The sequence below is a fragment of the Gorilla gorilla genome, chromosome 18 (assembly GCF_029281585.2).
Source record: "Gorilla gorilla gorilla isolate KB3781 chromosome 18, NHGRI_mGorGor1-v2.1_pri, whole genome shotgun sequence".
Classification (NCBI taxonomy): domain Eukaryota; kingdom Metazoa; phylum Chordata; class Mammalia; order Primates; family Hominidae; genus Gorilla; species Gorilla gorilla.
In genome coordinates this window covers 14,109,772-14,125,192 of record NC_073242.2, presented here as the reverse complement: position 1 = coordinate 14,125,192, position 15,421 = coordinate 14,109,772, and the positions used below count along the sequence as shown (strand labels likewise).

Below are 15,421 nucleotides of genomic sequence, written 5' to 3'. Positions count from 1 at the left end.
TAATTAATTACATCTAAACATGTGTGCTCTCTCTTTAGATTTAGATCCCCTGTTAGGAAACCTGCTGGGTTAAGCGAATTATCAGTGGTTAATGTTAAATCATCTTTTTCTAACAGAATAGCCTGATTTAAGATTCTTGAGTCAGTAAGCTACCTTTGTTTTTTGACTTAGGATAGTTCTGACCTGGTGAGGTGTGCTCACAATGAGGATTCCTCTAAAAGTTATTTTTCTACTTTCTTCAGTTAGCACAGCAGTTGCCACTATAGATTGAATGCATCTGGGCCATCCACAGGTTACTGGAGTAAGGATTTTTGATAGGAAGGCTATGGGTTGCCAGTGGCCTCTGTGCTTTTGGGTATTTCTAAGGCTACGCCCTTGTTCACACTGAAAAAAGATGGAATGGCTGCTTACAGAGGGTAAAGCTAGGACAGGGGCAGTTACTAATAGATGTTTTAACCTTTCCACCTACTGGATTTCTGGTAATTGCCAAATGGGGGGGTTTGGCCCATCTTGCATGAACTTTTTGTATAAAAGCCTATCCATAGACGACAGTACCCGACTAATCCTAAAGTTTTATAAGTTCTTGTTTAGTCTCTGGCAGAGGCAAGGATATAATGCCTTCAATCTGATCAAGCTCAATTTTCTGTTTACCTTTGCTAATTAAATGGCTTGTTCTAGTATTTGACATTTGGAGACTCTGTAAACCCTTGGGGTAAGACTGTCTATCAGTATTGCTATTTTTGACTGGAGTCAGGGTCTTCTTACTCAAAGGCAAATAGGTCCCGGCTGTCCTCTGCTAACGGACAAGCCCAGAAGGCATCTTTTAAATCTATTACTGTAAACCACTGGTGACTGTATGGGACCCTACTGTTAACAGTATAAGCATTGGGAACAACAGGGTGGGTAGTTTGGACTATTTGATTAATAGCTCTAAGGTCTTGCATTAACCGGTATGACCCATCTGGCTTCTTTACAAGCAGTATTGGAGTGTTTTAGGGAGACATACAGGGTTTAAGAAGCCCATCACGGAGAAGACCTTCAATTATCAATTATAGGTTTTAAATTTATCCTGGCTTTTAAAAGAATAGGGTACATTGCTTTCTCTTTACTACTTCCCCAGGGGTTTTTAATTTAACATGAATCTGAGGAATCTAACTTTCCTCAATTCCCATCTTTTGACGGTATCTCAGGATGAATGTGTTCTTCGTCTGCGGTGGTGAGCAAGTTTAGGGAGGGGAGGAATTTTCCATGATTGATTTGGAGGCCTAAGCCTAATTCTAGCATCAAATCTCTTCGTAACAGATTTGTCTCTGCTTCTGGAATTAACAGAAATTTAATATTAGCTGATTTTCTTTTATATATGACCTTTGTTCTTCTTCCTATTTGGAACTTTCTCTTTTGAGGGTGACCTATTTTTAATTTGAAGCATTTGTTTTGTCCTCTTTCTCTCCCTTTGCCTCTCCCTCTCTCTTTGCCTCTCTCTCTGCCTCTCTCTCTCTCTGCTTCTCTCTCTCTCTTCTACTCTTTCTCTCACTCTGATTCCCTTTGCTTCTCTTTCTCTCTGCCTCTCTCTCCCTTTGACTCTCTCTTTCTTTCTCTCTCAGATTTTTTTTTCTTCTATCTTTGAGTCTCCTGGCTTTACTTTCATACCCTTTATATTGCCTGGAGAGTGGGGATCTAGGTTTTTATAGGTTCTGGGCCCCTGGGTACTTTGTTGCATGGTGGGCAGAATTTTTGCCTTCTGCTTTTGTTTTTCTTCATCTCTTTATTTTTGAGACGGAGTTTCACTCTTATTACCCAGGCTGGAGTGCCAATGGCATGATATCAGCTCACCGCAACCTCCACCTCCCAGGTTCAAGTGATTCTCCTGCCTCAGCCTCCCAAGTAGCTGGGATTATAGGCATGCGCCACCACGCCCAGCTAATTTTGTATTTTTAGTAGGGATGGGGTTGCTCCATGTTGGTCAGGCTGGTCTCGAACCCCTGACTTCAGGTGATCCACCCACCTTGGCCTCCCAAAGTGCTGGGATTACAGCGCCCAGCCTCTTTGTCTCTTCTTACATAGACTTTTTGGGCTTCTCTTAGAAACTCTTCTATAGGTTTATCTTTCTAGTTCTCTTTCTTTTGTAATTTCTTGTTAATATCTGGCTGTTACTGACAAAATGAAGTTTTAACATTTCCTATGCAAGAGGGTCCTCGAGACCTAGACCAGTATATTTTCTCATTTGTTCCTTTAATCTGTCTAAAAATTCTATAGGCCCTTCATCTTTCCCTTGCTGTATATCAAATGTTCAGGTAAGATTCTGGGTTCGGGGTACAGATTCAACCCAGGTACAGATTCTGGGTTTGGGGTACAGGGACAAATCTATTAGGAAGAGATTTGATGCTAGAATTAGGCTTAGGCCTCCAAATCAATCATGGAAAATTCCTCCCCTCCCTAAACTTGCTCACCACCGCAGATGAAGAACACATTCATCCTGAGATATGGTCAAAAGACGGGAATCAATTCTCTAAGGTCCTGCATATTTTCTCGGTGGGCTGTGTTGTTATTGTCCCACTGGGGGTCTTCGGTGGGAAATTTTTGATCTGTTGTAGGAATGTTTTGGCCAGGAGGGTGTTCACAGTTCCTAGGCTCCCATAACTGCTCTATGGATCGTGTCTCTTTCCTCCGAGAAGAGGGGAAAGGGAAATTCTGAATATCCTTTTTACATTGCTCTGTCTCGCGTTGAAGTCCTTTTAGGGAAAGGTACTTAGGCTGGTAGTGAGTGGGCTCTTGGGATGATTCCCAAGAGGCAGGGTTATAAGGAGGGGGCAACAGGGATAGGAGAAGGGTCTGGGACAGCAGCTGATTTTTCTTGTTTTTGGTCCTTTCATTATCCTTCTAATATTTTAACGTTAGGCCTAGGGCATTATTAGGTGGAATATTATTGTTGCTAGCTTTATCCTTTTTATCCCTTAAATTACTTGGCTTATTTCCCATCTTGATGGTTTTGGGGTGAGGCTCAATCTCCCTTTACTGGAAATTTCTCACGTATTATGGTAAGGCTCAATTTCCCTTACTGGAAATTGCTTGCCAAAACTTTTGGAGTGAGGCTCAATTTCCCCTACTGGAAATGTCTTGCCACTTCTTACACTTTCAGTCTCCAAGATCCCCCGACCAAGGAATACTTCACCACCCCTGAGGCTTTTCTTGCCTTGGTACGTCCCAACCACCAAGGAAATACTTTGCCGCTTTTGCAACGTTTCTTACCTTGGTCTGTGCACAGAGGTACCTAGTCACCGTGGTATGTGAGGATCCTTTCCCCAAGGTCGCTGGTCAGTTTCTTTCGGCGTTGCTGAGAGTGTGGGTTTATTGATCATACTGGGTGGGTCTCAATTCCTTACCCGAGGCTGCTGCAACAAGGCAGTGGGGCACTTCTCCTGATGGGAGCGGTCTAGACCCACCCCAGATGGAGAATGGGAATCTCGGGCAAGCCCCCAAATTATTTTTCTGAGACGGAGTCTGGCTCTTTCACCCAGGTTGGAGAGCAGTGGCGCTATCTTGGCTTACTGCAAGCTCCGCCTCCTGGGTTCAGGCCATTCTCCTGCCTCAGCCTCCCGAGTAGCTGGGACTACAGACGCCCGCCACCGTGCTCGGATAATTTTTTGTATTTTTAGTAGAGACGGGATTTCACCATGTTAGCCAGGATGGTCTTGATCTCCTGACCTCGTGATCCATCTGCCTCGGCCTCCCAAAGTGCTGGGATTACAGGTGTGAGCCACAGCGCCTGGCCGAAAATTGTTATAAATTTTCGGTACCACAAAAGAAATAGCACTCGAACATAAATTTAATTTTCTCAGCAAGGCAATTTTCCTTCTATAGAAGGGTGCGACTCATGGGTGGAGCAATGGTGAGAGCACACCTGAACAAGGGAGGGGGAAGGGGTTTTTATTCCTGACTCAGGTAGCCCCTACTGCTGTATCATTCCCCTATTGGCTAGGGTTGGACCACACAGTCTAAGCTAATCCTGATTAGCTATTTTAAAGAGAGCAGGGGTACGAGCCAGAGTGGCAGGGTGAGCAGTTTGGTGGGAAGGGCAGTTACAGAACAGGTGACTCAGGATGACTCAGGTCAGAGCAGGTGACCGGGGTGACTCAGGACAGAGCAGGTGACCAGGAGAACAGATGTGAACTACTGATTAGAACTGGTGGAGAAGGTTGTTTATTGCAACTAGGGGTGGGGAGAATGAGGAAGTTAAGCTTCAAAATGGAGAACAAAGAACTGAACATACTGACATACTGATTCTTTGAACAGAAATTTAGAACTTGTGGTATTCAACAAGAATAAGGATGTCTCATGGGGCCAGACTTGTTCCTATGCATGAAAGCTGGTGGAGAAGGCCACATAAATTGTTCCCTTTGTGTCTGTTGTGAAGCCTGGAGTCACCATCGGTCAACCAGGCAGGCTGTTGGGGAGGAAGGATGGATGTAGTTGGGACCAAGTACAAACTGGAATCTGTGTCACCAATCCCACCTTGAAGCCATGGGAATAATGGGCTGTGGGAAAAACACACAGCAGCACCCATATGTGCCCTGTACTTGGACAGGCTAGAGGTGGCTTTGATGGCAACTGCAGGTCCATCAACTTGCAGATGAGCAACAGTGCACACCAGCTGCCTTGTTCTGATGTCCTGCACTGCCCTTCGGAACCTAAGACATGTGATGCCATTTCACTTCTGCTCTCCAAATCTCAGCAAATGTCTCATGATCAATGCTAACCTTGAACCAGCCAGGAAAGGAAATCCTGGGCAGGTAGTTCTAGCTTAGCTACGGGAACACAGTCCAGAACAACCACACTTACCTTGTGTACACCTCTCACTGAAGATGAGAAATACCAGAGGTTTGCTTCCCCAATTCACCTTGCAACTTGAACATACGCCCTAGGATAAGCCAATCAGAGGCTGGGATTTCAATCTGGAGCCACAAGGCAGCAAAGAGTGTGAATTCTAACTGTTCCTTCAGTCTAGTTCCCACAGACAGCAGAGCATGGTGTACACAGCATGAATCAGAACCATGTAGCTGGTTTTGAATCCTGGCTGTAATTATTCCCTGGGCCTCTGTGACCTTGCACAAGTCTCCTAAGCTCTCTGGGCTCGTCTCTCCATCTTTAAAATGGGCATAAAATGTCTAACATATCATTATGTAGAATGTGAAATGCATAAACTGTAGCAGGTTCCAAACTTCATTGGGTTGTTGCAAAGTATTTTTTCCTTGAGTCTGTAGGATTCCTAGTGATTCCGTGGGCCACTCCGTAGCCTTTTCTCAATGTATTCAATTTTCAGTCATCACTCAGTTTGATTCTGTTACCTAATGAAGGTATAAAGATTTCCCACTGGAGGTATAGGAAGCATTTCGTGGGGTGGGGTCAGGTTGTGGGTTCTGTGTACTGTGTGACTGTGTTACGAGCACGACTTTTGTCTTTAGGCTGGCTAGCTCCTTTCTGGTGTCACTGCTGTGTTAACAGTCGAGGATCTACCTATAATCCAAGCACTTTAGGAGGCTGAGGCGGAAGGATCCCTTGAGCTCGAGACCAGGCTGGGCAACATAGTGAGACCTCATCAATACTAAAATTCAAAAAAATTAGCCATGCATGGTGGTGCACACCTGTAGTCCCACCTACTTGAGAGGCTAAGGTGGGAGGATCACTTGAGCCCAAGAAGTAGAGGCTGCAGGGGCACTGATGCTGCCACTGCACTCCGGCCTGGGTAACAGAGATCCTATCTCAAAAACAAATGAACAAACAAAACTGTTGATCTTGCCCCGCCTCACCAAAAGGCAAAACAGTAATGCTTTCTTTTTTTTTGAGATGGAGTCTTGCTCTGTCTCCCAGGCTGGAGTGCAGTGGTGCGATCTTGGCTCACTGCAAGCTCCGCCTCCTGGGTTCACACCATTCTCCTGCCTCAGCCTCCCGAGTAGCTGGGACTACAGGTGCCTGCCACCACGCCCAGCTAATTTTTTTGTAATTTTAGTAGAGATGGGGTTTCACCATGTTAGCCAGGATGGTCTCGATCTCCTGACCTCGCGATCCACCTGCCTCGGCCTCCCAAAGTGCTGGGATTACAGGCGTGAGCCACCGCGCCAGCTACAGTAATGCTTTCTGAGGTACCACCTCTTAAGAGGTTTGCTGTCAGCCTTTCTCCCTCTTCCTGTGATCATAAAGGCTCATTTGCTAGAGACTTGAGCATCGATCATTATTCCAGATGGCCCACTGGTTGCAGATGCAGGTTCACTTGGTAATAGGTACCAAAATCTTGTTTATAGGCCGCGTCTTTGGGCTTCACAGTGAGTGAATGTCTAGTCCATGGCAATCCCAGGGTGAGTTCCTGGCTCTGAGCAGGAAATGGAACTCACAGGGCAGTTCCTCTCATGAATCAGTAGTTTTCTTAAAAATAAAGACACAGAACACTGCAGAAAATAACAGCTTTATTACTGCAGATGTGAGAGCATTTACAAAATGCCAAGGAAAACCATTCCGTTTTGAGTCTCTGGAGCCTGAACTCTCGCCATGTACCAGAAAAGAATGCCCCTCTTTTGAACTTTCAAACAGTTGGGATTATTTTTGTTTCTTATCATCCCAATTATTTGCTCAAGTTTGCCTCCACTGGGCCCTGTTCAGAGTTTCTTGGGCTGCTTGTACTAGTCACAGCTCCACTTCCATCTCTGCTCAGGAAGAGGTGGGCACAAGACACATCTGAGCCCCTTAGTATTGTGATGGTGGCTAGGAAATGATCAAAGGGTAGCATTTAGGAAATCAGCAAACTAAAGCCTCAAATCAAAGGTGGACAAATCCATTCTCAACTCAAACAGGTTGGGTAATGCTTTCATAAGATACTATTATGTTTTTGTGTACACAGCACACAAATTTTATTATGTCTACAAACAGATTCAGGAAAGACCTCCAGGCTATTTCCCCAAATGATTGACAAAGTGCAAAACAAAACAAAAAAGAGGAGAGCACAAATGAATAGCCCACTAAGAAGCTGAATAGAATGGGAAGCCATTTCATTTCATAAAATCTTTTAATTTTTGGCCAGGCATGGTGGCTTACGCCTATAATCCCAGCACTTCGGGAGGCCGAGGCGGGTGGATCCCCTGAGGTCAGGAGTTTGAGACCAGCCTGACCAACAAGGTGAAACCTCATCTCTACTAAAAATAAATTAGCAGGGCATGGTGGCAAGTGACTATAGTCCCAGCTACTTGGGAGGCTGACACAGGAGAATTGCTTGAACCCGGGAGATGGAGGTTGCAGTGACCACTGTACTCCAGCCTGGGCAACAGAGCAATATTCCATCTCAAAAAAAAAAAAATCTTTTAATTTTTATAATTAACTTTTATCATGCAGCCCAACATGTCATCTTTTCATAAAATCTTAGCAGAGGTGCACTCCAGGGATGATCTGGCCCTCAGTCAAGGGCTGACTTTTCCTGTAGCTATGCTGACCACAGCAGGTTACTAAAAGCTGATTGTCAATGGAGGAAACAGTGGCTGCTTGTATCCTAGGTCTTCTGATAGAAGTAGCAGTTCCACAGTCACCAAAGGTATTGTTCACAATGCACCTCAGCAACATGGGCCAATGATAGCGTATGTTTTAGAACTTATCCATTGGAAGGACATATTTAATACAAACCACAAATTCATTAAATTACTGGCCACTTACAACATATAGAAGAGGACTGTCCCAATAGAAAGGGCTCACAATCTGAGCTGGCCTTTTACAACGGCAAATAGTATTACAGTAACATTGCAAACAAACAAATATGAAAAAAAAGTAGTATATCATTATTAAACACCTTTTAGGTAAGATTTTCAGAAAACCCAGGGATAGATTTTATATCACAGAATGGTCCATATCGTCCAAAAATATCTTTTGATTGGACAGTAAAATAGTATCTGTTGGAAGCTAAAAACTGAGATAAAGTACAGGCCATGGGGAGTGGTAAAGCTTTAATTTCTCCAATCTTCTTCCAAATCAACTTATTATTAGAGGTCTCATGACACAGGAAGAGGTGGTAGCTTTCTACAGGAGCGCACTTGGGATTGATTTTGGTTATATTCCAAGTCAGGGCAATGCCATTGGGTCTGAAAACCCGTTTCACTTTGAGCTCAGGCTTCTGGGGAGGAAGTGTGTCTCGGGTTTTGTCTACTAATTCAGGTAGTGGTGCTGGTGGTTCTGGGAGAGGTGGCAGGTGCTCAAAGGACTCAGGAACCTAAAAACACAATTGTAAGAAAATCTAGCTTTTAAAGTGGTCAATTGCAGTTGTAGAAATATATATTTCTCATTCTTCAATCCATTTATCAAAATAATAAAAGGATATTTCAGTAATATGTGAGGCTGGATCCAGTCCTTTAAGCATAATCCTCTTTTGGATTTAAGATTTCTATATCCTGGAATATCAATAATCCAGAATGGGTTAGGTTCCAGACATGTGGGATAAATATTCCATCTCATTTCCAAATTGCGCTCTCAAACACTATACTAATTTACATGAAAAGTGTCAGCATGGCTGGGTGCATTGCCTCACCTGAGGTCAGGAGTTTGAGACCAGCCTGGCCAACATGGCAAAATCCTGTCTCTACTAAAAATACAAAAATTAGCTGTGCGTGGTGGTGCGCGCCTGTAATCCCGGCTACTCGGGAAATCCCAGCTACTCGGCAGGCTGAGGCAGGGGACTCACATGAACCCAGGAGGTGGAGGTTGCAGTGAGCCGAGATCATGCCACCGCACTATAGCCTGGGCAACAGGGCAAGATTTGGTCTCAAAAAGTGTCAGTGTATGAGAACACCCTTTTCCTCCCATCCTCATCAACAATGGCTATTGCTTCTTTTCTAATTTGTTCAATAAAAAAAGTATTTGTTTTAATTTCTGTAGCTTCTGTAAAACTCAACTGAATAATTTTAATTGTATAAATAAGTAGATTAACAAAAGCACATTAAATTGTTTTCTAAGCTGAAATGTGACCCAAATGTTTCTTCAAGAGTAACATAGGTACTTCCCACTCAATTTGGAATAAATATCCCTTACAGAGCACTTTAAATCAGTACCTGGATTGCATTTTGTGCCAGTGGGGTTGTTTCCTTTGAGTTTGAAGCAGCTTTTGAATGTGACTCCAGGGGGGATACTGGACTTTCTGTGAACAACACAAGGTTTAAGAAGTAAATGTTATCTGCAATAATGAATTCCATAGCCTTTAAGCTATAGTTTACATCTTTGGTGGCAATTAAATGTGAATTAAAATTATAAAACTGTGAATTATGAAGATACACTTTAAAGTTCAAGATACAGAGGTACCAAATATAGAAAATTTTTAAGGTGACAAAAATTCCCCTTAAGGTAAACACTTTAGACATTGTGTAACTGGCAACTAGATAAGTTTACACATGGGACAGAGATCTCTGATAAATGATCTTAGAGGCAAATTTTCTCGTTAGGCCAACAAAGATGTCTACAAACACAGAGCCATTTATACTCTATAGCCAAGTTTTAGGAATTCAAACTAAAAATCATGTGGGTTGGGGTTAAAGAAATCTCAACTAATGAGGTCTGTGCTCCTCTGGAAGGAATTAGGTATAAAATGTGGAGTGGGGAAAAGAAGAGGGGAAGGAGGAGAAACAGAAAGGAAAATAGATGGTGAGAAGAAGAAAGGAAGGGAACACGAAAAATGTGGGTGGGTGGGAGGGAAAGAACGTACAAGTAGGCAAAAGAATGGATTGAAAACAACTGGGGAGGCTGTGCATAGTGGCTCACATCTGTCATCCCAGCACTTTAGGATGCAGATGACTTGAGGTCAGGAGTTCCAGATCAGCCTGGGCAACATGGTAAAATCCTGTCTCTACTAAAAATACAAAATTAGCTGGGTGTGGTGGCACATGCCTGTAGTCCCAGCTACTCGGGAGGCTGAGACAGAGAATTGCTTAAACCCGGGAGGTGGAGGTTGAAGTGAGCCAAGATCAAGCCACTGCATTCTAGCCTGGGTGACAGAGGGCAGAACGAGACTGTCTCAAAAAAAAAAAAAAAAAAAAAAAGTATTTCCAGTTCTAAATCACTGAGAAATCACCAGACTGTTTTCTACAATGGTGGAACTAATTTACATTCCTACCAACAGTGTAAACGCATTCCTATTTCTCCACATCCTCGCCAGCATCTGTTGTTTTCTGACTTTAATAATCACCATTCTGACAGGCATGAGATGGTATCTCATTGTGGTTTTGATTTGCATTCCTCTGATGATCAGTGATGTTGAGCTTTTTTTCATGTTTGTTGGCCAAATGTACGTCTTCTTTTGAGAAATGTCTGCTCATGTCCTTTGCCCACTTTTTTTTTTAATTATTATTATACTTTAAGTTTTAGGGTACATGTGCACAATGTGCAGGCTAGTTACATATGTATACATGTGCCATGCTGGTGTGTTGCACCCATTAACTCGTCATTTAGCATTAGGTATATCTCCTAATGCTATCCCTCCCCACTCCCCCCACCCTACAACAGGCTCCAGTGTGTGATGTTCCCCTTCCTGTGTCCATGTGTTCTCATTGTTCAATTCCCACCTATGAGTGAGAATATGCGGTGTTTGGTTTTTTGTTCTTGCAATAGTTTACTGAGAATGATGATTTCCGATTTCATCCATGTCCCTACAAAGGACATGAACTCATCATTTTTTATGGCTGCATAGTATTCCATGGTGTATATGTGCCACATTTTCTTAATCCAGTCTATCATTGTTGGACATTTAGGTTGGTTCCAAGTCTTTGCTATTGTGAATAGTGCCGCAATAAACATACGTGTGCCTGTGTCTTTATAGCAGCATGATTTATAGTCCTTTGGGTATATACCCAGTAATGGGATGGCTGGGTCAAATGGTATTTCTAGTTCTAGATCCCTGAGGAATCGCCACACTGACTTCCACAAGGGTTGAACTAGTTTACAGTCCCACCAACAGTGTAAAAGTGTTCCTATTTCTCCACATCCTCTCCAGCACCTGTTGTTTCCTGACTTTTTAATGATTGCCATTCTAACTGGTGTGAGATGGTATCTCATTGTGGTTTTGATTTGCATTTCTCTGATGGCCAGTGATGGTGAGCATTTTTTCATGTGTTTTTTGGCTGCATAAATGTCTTCCTTTGAGAAGTGTCTGTTCATGTCCTTCGCCTACTTTTTGATGGGGTTGTTTTTTTCTTGTAAATTTGTTTGAGGTCATTGTAGATTCTGGATATTAGCCCTTTGTCAGATGAGTAGATTGCGAAAATTTTCTCCCATTTTGTTGGTTGCCTGTTCACTCTGATGGTAGTTTCTTTTGCTGTGCAGGAGCTCTTTAGTTTAATTAGATCCCATTTGTCAATTTTGGCTTTTGTTGCCATTGCTTTTGGTGTTTTAGACATGAAGTCCTTGCCCATGCCTATGTCCTGAATGGTCATGCCTAGGTTTTCTTCTAGGGTTTTTATGGTTTTAGGTCTAACGTTTAAGTCTTTAATCCATCTTGAATTAATTTTTGTATAAGGTGTAAGGAAGGGATCCAGTTTCAGCTTTCTACATATGGCTAGCCAGTTTTCCCAGCACCATTTATTAAATAGGGAATCCTTTCCCCATTGCTTGTGTTTCTCAAGTTTGTCAAAGATCAGATAGTTGTAGATATGTGGCGTTATTTCTGAGGGCTCTGTTGTGTTCCATTGATCTATATCTCTGTTTTGGTACCAGTACCATGCTGTTTTGGTTACTGTAGCCTTGTAGTATAGTTTGAAGTCAGGTAGCGTGATGCCTCCAGCTTTGTTCTTTTGGCTTAGGATTGACTTGGCGATGTGGGCTCTTTTTTGGTTCCATATGAACTTTAAAGTAGTTTTTTCCAATTCTGTGAAGAAAGGCATTGGTAGCTTGACGGGGATGGCATTGAATCTATAAATTACCTTGGGCAGTATGGCCATTTTCATGATATTGATTCTTCCTACACATGAGCATGGAATATTCTTCCATTTGTTTGTATCCTCTTTTATTTCATTGAGCAGTGGTTTGTAGTTCTCCTTGAAGAGGTCCTTCACATCCCTTGTAAGTTGGATTCCTAGGTATTTTATTCTCTTTGAAGCAATTGTGAATGGGAGTTCACTCATGATTTGGCTCTCTGTTTGTCTGTTATTGGTGTATAAGTATGCTTGTGATTTTTGTACATTGATTTTGTATCCTGAGACTTTGCTGAAGTTGCCTATCAGCTTAAGGAGATTTTGGGCTGAGATAATGGGGTTTTCTAGATATACAATCATGTCGTCTGCAAACAGGGACAATTTGACTTCCTCTTTTCCTAATTGAATACCCTTTATTTCCTTCTCCTGCCTAACTGCCCTGGCCAGAACTTCCAACACTATGTTGAATAGGAGTGGTGAGAGAGGGCATCCCTGTCTTGTGCCAGTATTCAAAGGGAATGCTTCCAGTTTTCAAAGGGAATGCTTCCAGTTTTTGCCCATTCAGTATGATATTGGTTGTGGGTTTGTCATAGATAGCTCTTATTATTTTGAGATACGTCCCATCAATACCTAATTTATTGAGAGTTTTTAGCATGAAGGGTTGTTGAATTTTGTCAAAGGCCTTTTCTGCATCTATTGAGATAATCATGTGGTTTTTGGTACATCAAAAAGCTTATCCACCATGATCAAGTGGGTTTCATCCCTGGGATGCAAGGCTGGTTCAATATACACAAATCAATAAATGTAATCTTTTGCCCACTTTTTAATGGGGTTGCTTTTTCTTGTAAATTTGCTTAAGTTCCTTGTAGATTCTGGGTGTTAGACCTTTGTCAGATAGACAGATTGCAAAAATTTTCTCCCATTCTGTAGGTTGTCTGTTCGCTGATGATAGTTTCTTCTGCTGTATACAGGCTCTTTAATTAGATCCCATTTGTTGATTTTTGCTTTTGTTGCAATTGGTTTTGGTGATTTCATCATAAAATTGTCATTTGACCTAGCAGTCTCATTACTGGGTATTTACCCAAAGGAATATTAATCATTCTATTAGAAAAATACATGCATGTATATGTTAACTGCAGCACTAATCACAACAGCAAAGACATGGAATCAACCCAAAAGCCCATCAATGATAGACTAGATAAAGAAAATGTGGTACATATACGCATGGAATACTATGCAGCCATAAAAAGAAATGAGATCCTGTTCTTTGCAGGGACATGGATGGAGCTAGAAGCCATTATCCTCAGCAAAGTAACGCAGGAACAGAAAACTAAATACCACATGTTCTCACTTAAAAGTGGGAGCTAAACAATGAGAACACATGGACATAGGGAGGGGAACAACACACACTGGGCCTGTTGGGGGAGGGGCAGAGGGTGGAGAGAACATCAGGAAAAATAGTTAATGCATGCCAGGCTTAATATCTAGGTGATGGGTTGATAGGTGCAGCAAACCACCATGGCACACATTTACCTATGTAACAAACCTGCACATCCTGCACATCTACCCCAGAACATAAAATTTAAAAAAACACACACACACACACAACTGGGGAGAGTAAATACAGGGATGGTTAAGAAAAGGGGGTTTATATTGGAAAGTATGAAAGTTGGGTAGCTAAAAATCCAAGAATTAAGCAGTAAAAACCATTTTAGATCCTTTATATCCTGTGATGTAACTAATATATTTTATGAATCCTCCAAATGAAATTTCTTTTACTTATATTTTTCTTTTGACAAAGATGAACAAGATTCTGTATTGTGTTTCAGAGTTAGTCACCTTATTTACTGGTATTTTTACAAAAACCTTCCTAGAAGTAAGGAGTTTATTATTTTAGACAGTCTGTTCAGCTATTTTGTACTAGCTTTAAGAGACAGATTTGTAAAATTATAATCTACAGGTTAAGAACTAATACCAATAACCTTTACATTTTTAGCCAACAGCTGAATATTTAAAATATCCTAGCAAATATAATTTCTTGTAAATAATATTCCTTTTTTCAAGGCAGTAAGTCAACTGGCCCTTGGCAAATTAAAACAGACTACAACAGAAGCTGAACTTTATGATAATAAGAGACAAAACAGGACTTTCATTCCAACCCAAGTAATGTTTATTTCCTTTTTAAAGTACATCTCTTGTAATCATAGTTGAGACTTGTATTGTTCTCCAGTCTAACAATGCTTTTCAATGGAGTGTTTGGACCATTTACATTTATTATCAGTGTGGTCAGGTTTAAATTGATCATTTTGCCTTTTGTTCTCTATTAGTCTTGTTTGTTCTTTCTCTGTTTTGTTTTTTTTTTTTCTGGCTTCTTAGATTGGGTTTTTTTTTTTGAGACGGAGTTTCGCTCTGTTGCCCAGGCTGGAGTGCAGTGGCGCGATCTCGGCTCACTGCAAGCTCCACTTCCCGGGTTCGCGCCATTCTCCTGCCTCAGCCTCCCAAGTAGCTGGGACTACAGGTGCCCGCCACCACACCCGACTAATTTTTTTTGTATTTTTAGTAGAGATGGGGTTTCACCATGTTAGCCAGGATAGTCTTGATCTCCTGACCTCATGATCTGCCCGTCTCGGCCTCCCAAAGTGCTGGGATTACAGACGTGAGCCACCGCGCCCAGCCAGTTTGGATATTTTAAAAATTCCTTTTTATCTCCACTATTGGTTTCTTAGCTTTACTTCTATTTAAAAGAAAAAACTGTTGCTCTAGGCATTACCATATATATCTTTAACTTATCACAGTCTAGCTTCAAATAACATGACACCACTCCATTTAAGAGCCTTGTAACAGCATACTTCCAATCCCGTGACTATCTTTTGCACTACTGTTTTCATCTACTGACTTCTACATACATTCTACAATATAGTTTTATTCTTTGTGTAGATCTACTTTCCATCTGGTATCTTTTACTATCATTTGAAGAATTTCCTTTATTTCTGATAGCAAAGGTCTGCTGGCAACAAATTTTATTGATCTGAAAAATTTTAATTTTGCTTTATTTATTCTTATTTTTGTAGAGATGGGGTTTCCCTATGTTGCCTAGGCTGGTCTCAAACTCCTGGCCTCAAGCCATCCTCCTGCCCTGACCTCCCAAAGTTGCTTTCTTTTTTGAAAGCCACATTTTCTAGATAAAGAATTACAGGTTGACAGTTATTTTCCCCCAACCCTTTAATGAAGTCATTCAATTGTCTTTTGGCTTGCATTGTTCTAGCCTAGAAACCTGTGAATTCTTTGTTCTTTCACCTGCATTGTATCTTCATTTTTCTCCTTATCACTGGATTTCAGGAACTTGACTATGATATGTCTTGGTATGAATTCTTTTGTGTTTATCCTGGAGTTTTTTAAACACCTTGGGTATGTGGGTTTATACTTTTCATTAAATTCGAATGAGACCTTATAACTGATCCCCAGCCCCACGATTGTATTTCACTTCTTTTTCC

The 15,421-nt window shown here is 41.7% G+C and overlaps 1 protein-coding gene across 9 annotated transcripts in view; it reads right to left on the bottom strand.

Moving 5' to 3' along the window:
- Window positions 1-6,444: 6,444 nt before the first annotated feature.
- Window positions 6,445-15,421, bottom strand: part of ATF7IP2 (activating transcription factor 7 interacting protein 2) — a 103,028-nt gene continuing 94,051 nt past the window's right edge. For all 9 annotated transcript variants that reach the window (XM_019012816.4, XM_055365278.2, XM_055365276.2 and 6 more), the window contains 2 exons: window positions 9,081-9,166; window positions 6,445-8,245 (listed from right to left, as the gene is read on the bottom strand). In XM_019012816.4, coding sequence (XP_018868361.3) covers window positions 7,832-8,245; window positions 9,081-9,166 — 500 coding nt within the window. In that variant the 3' untranslated portion in view covers window positions 6,445-7,831. The remainder of the gene's footprint in view (window positions 8,246-9,080; window positions 9,167-15,421) is intronic.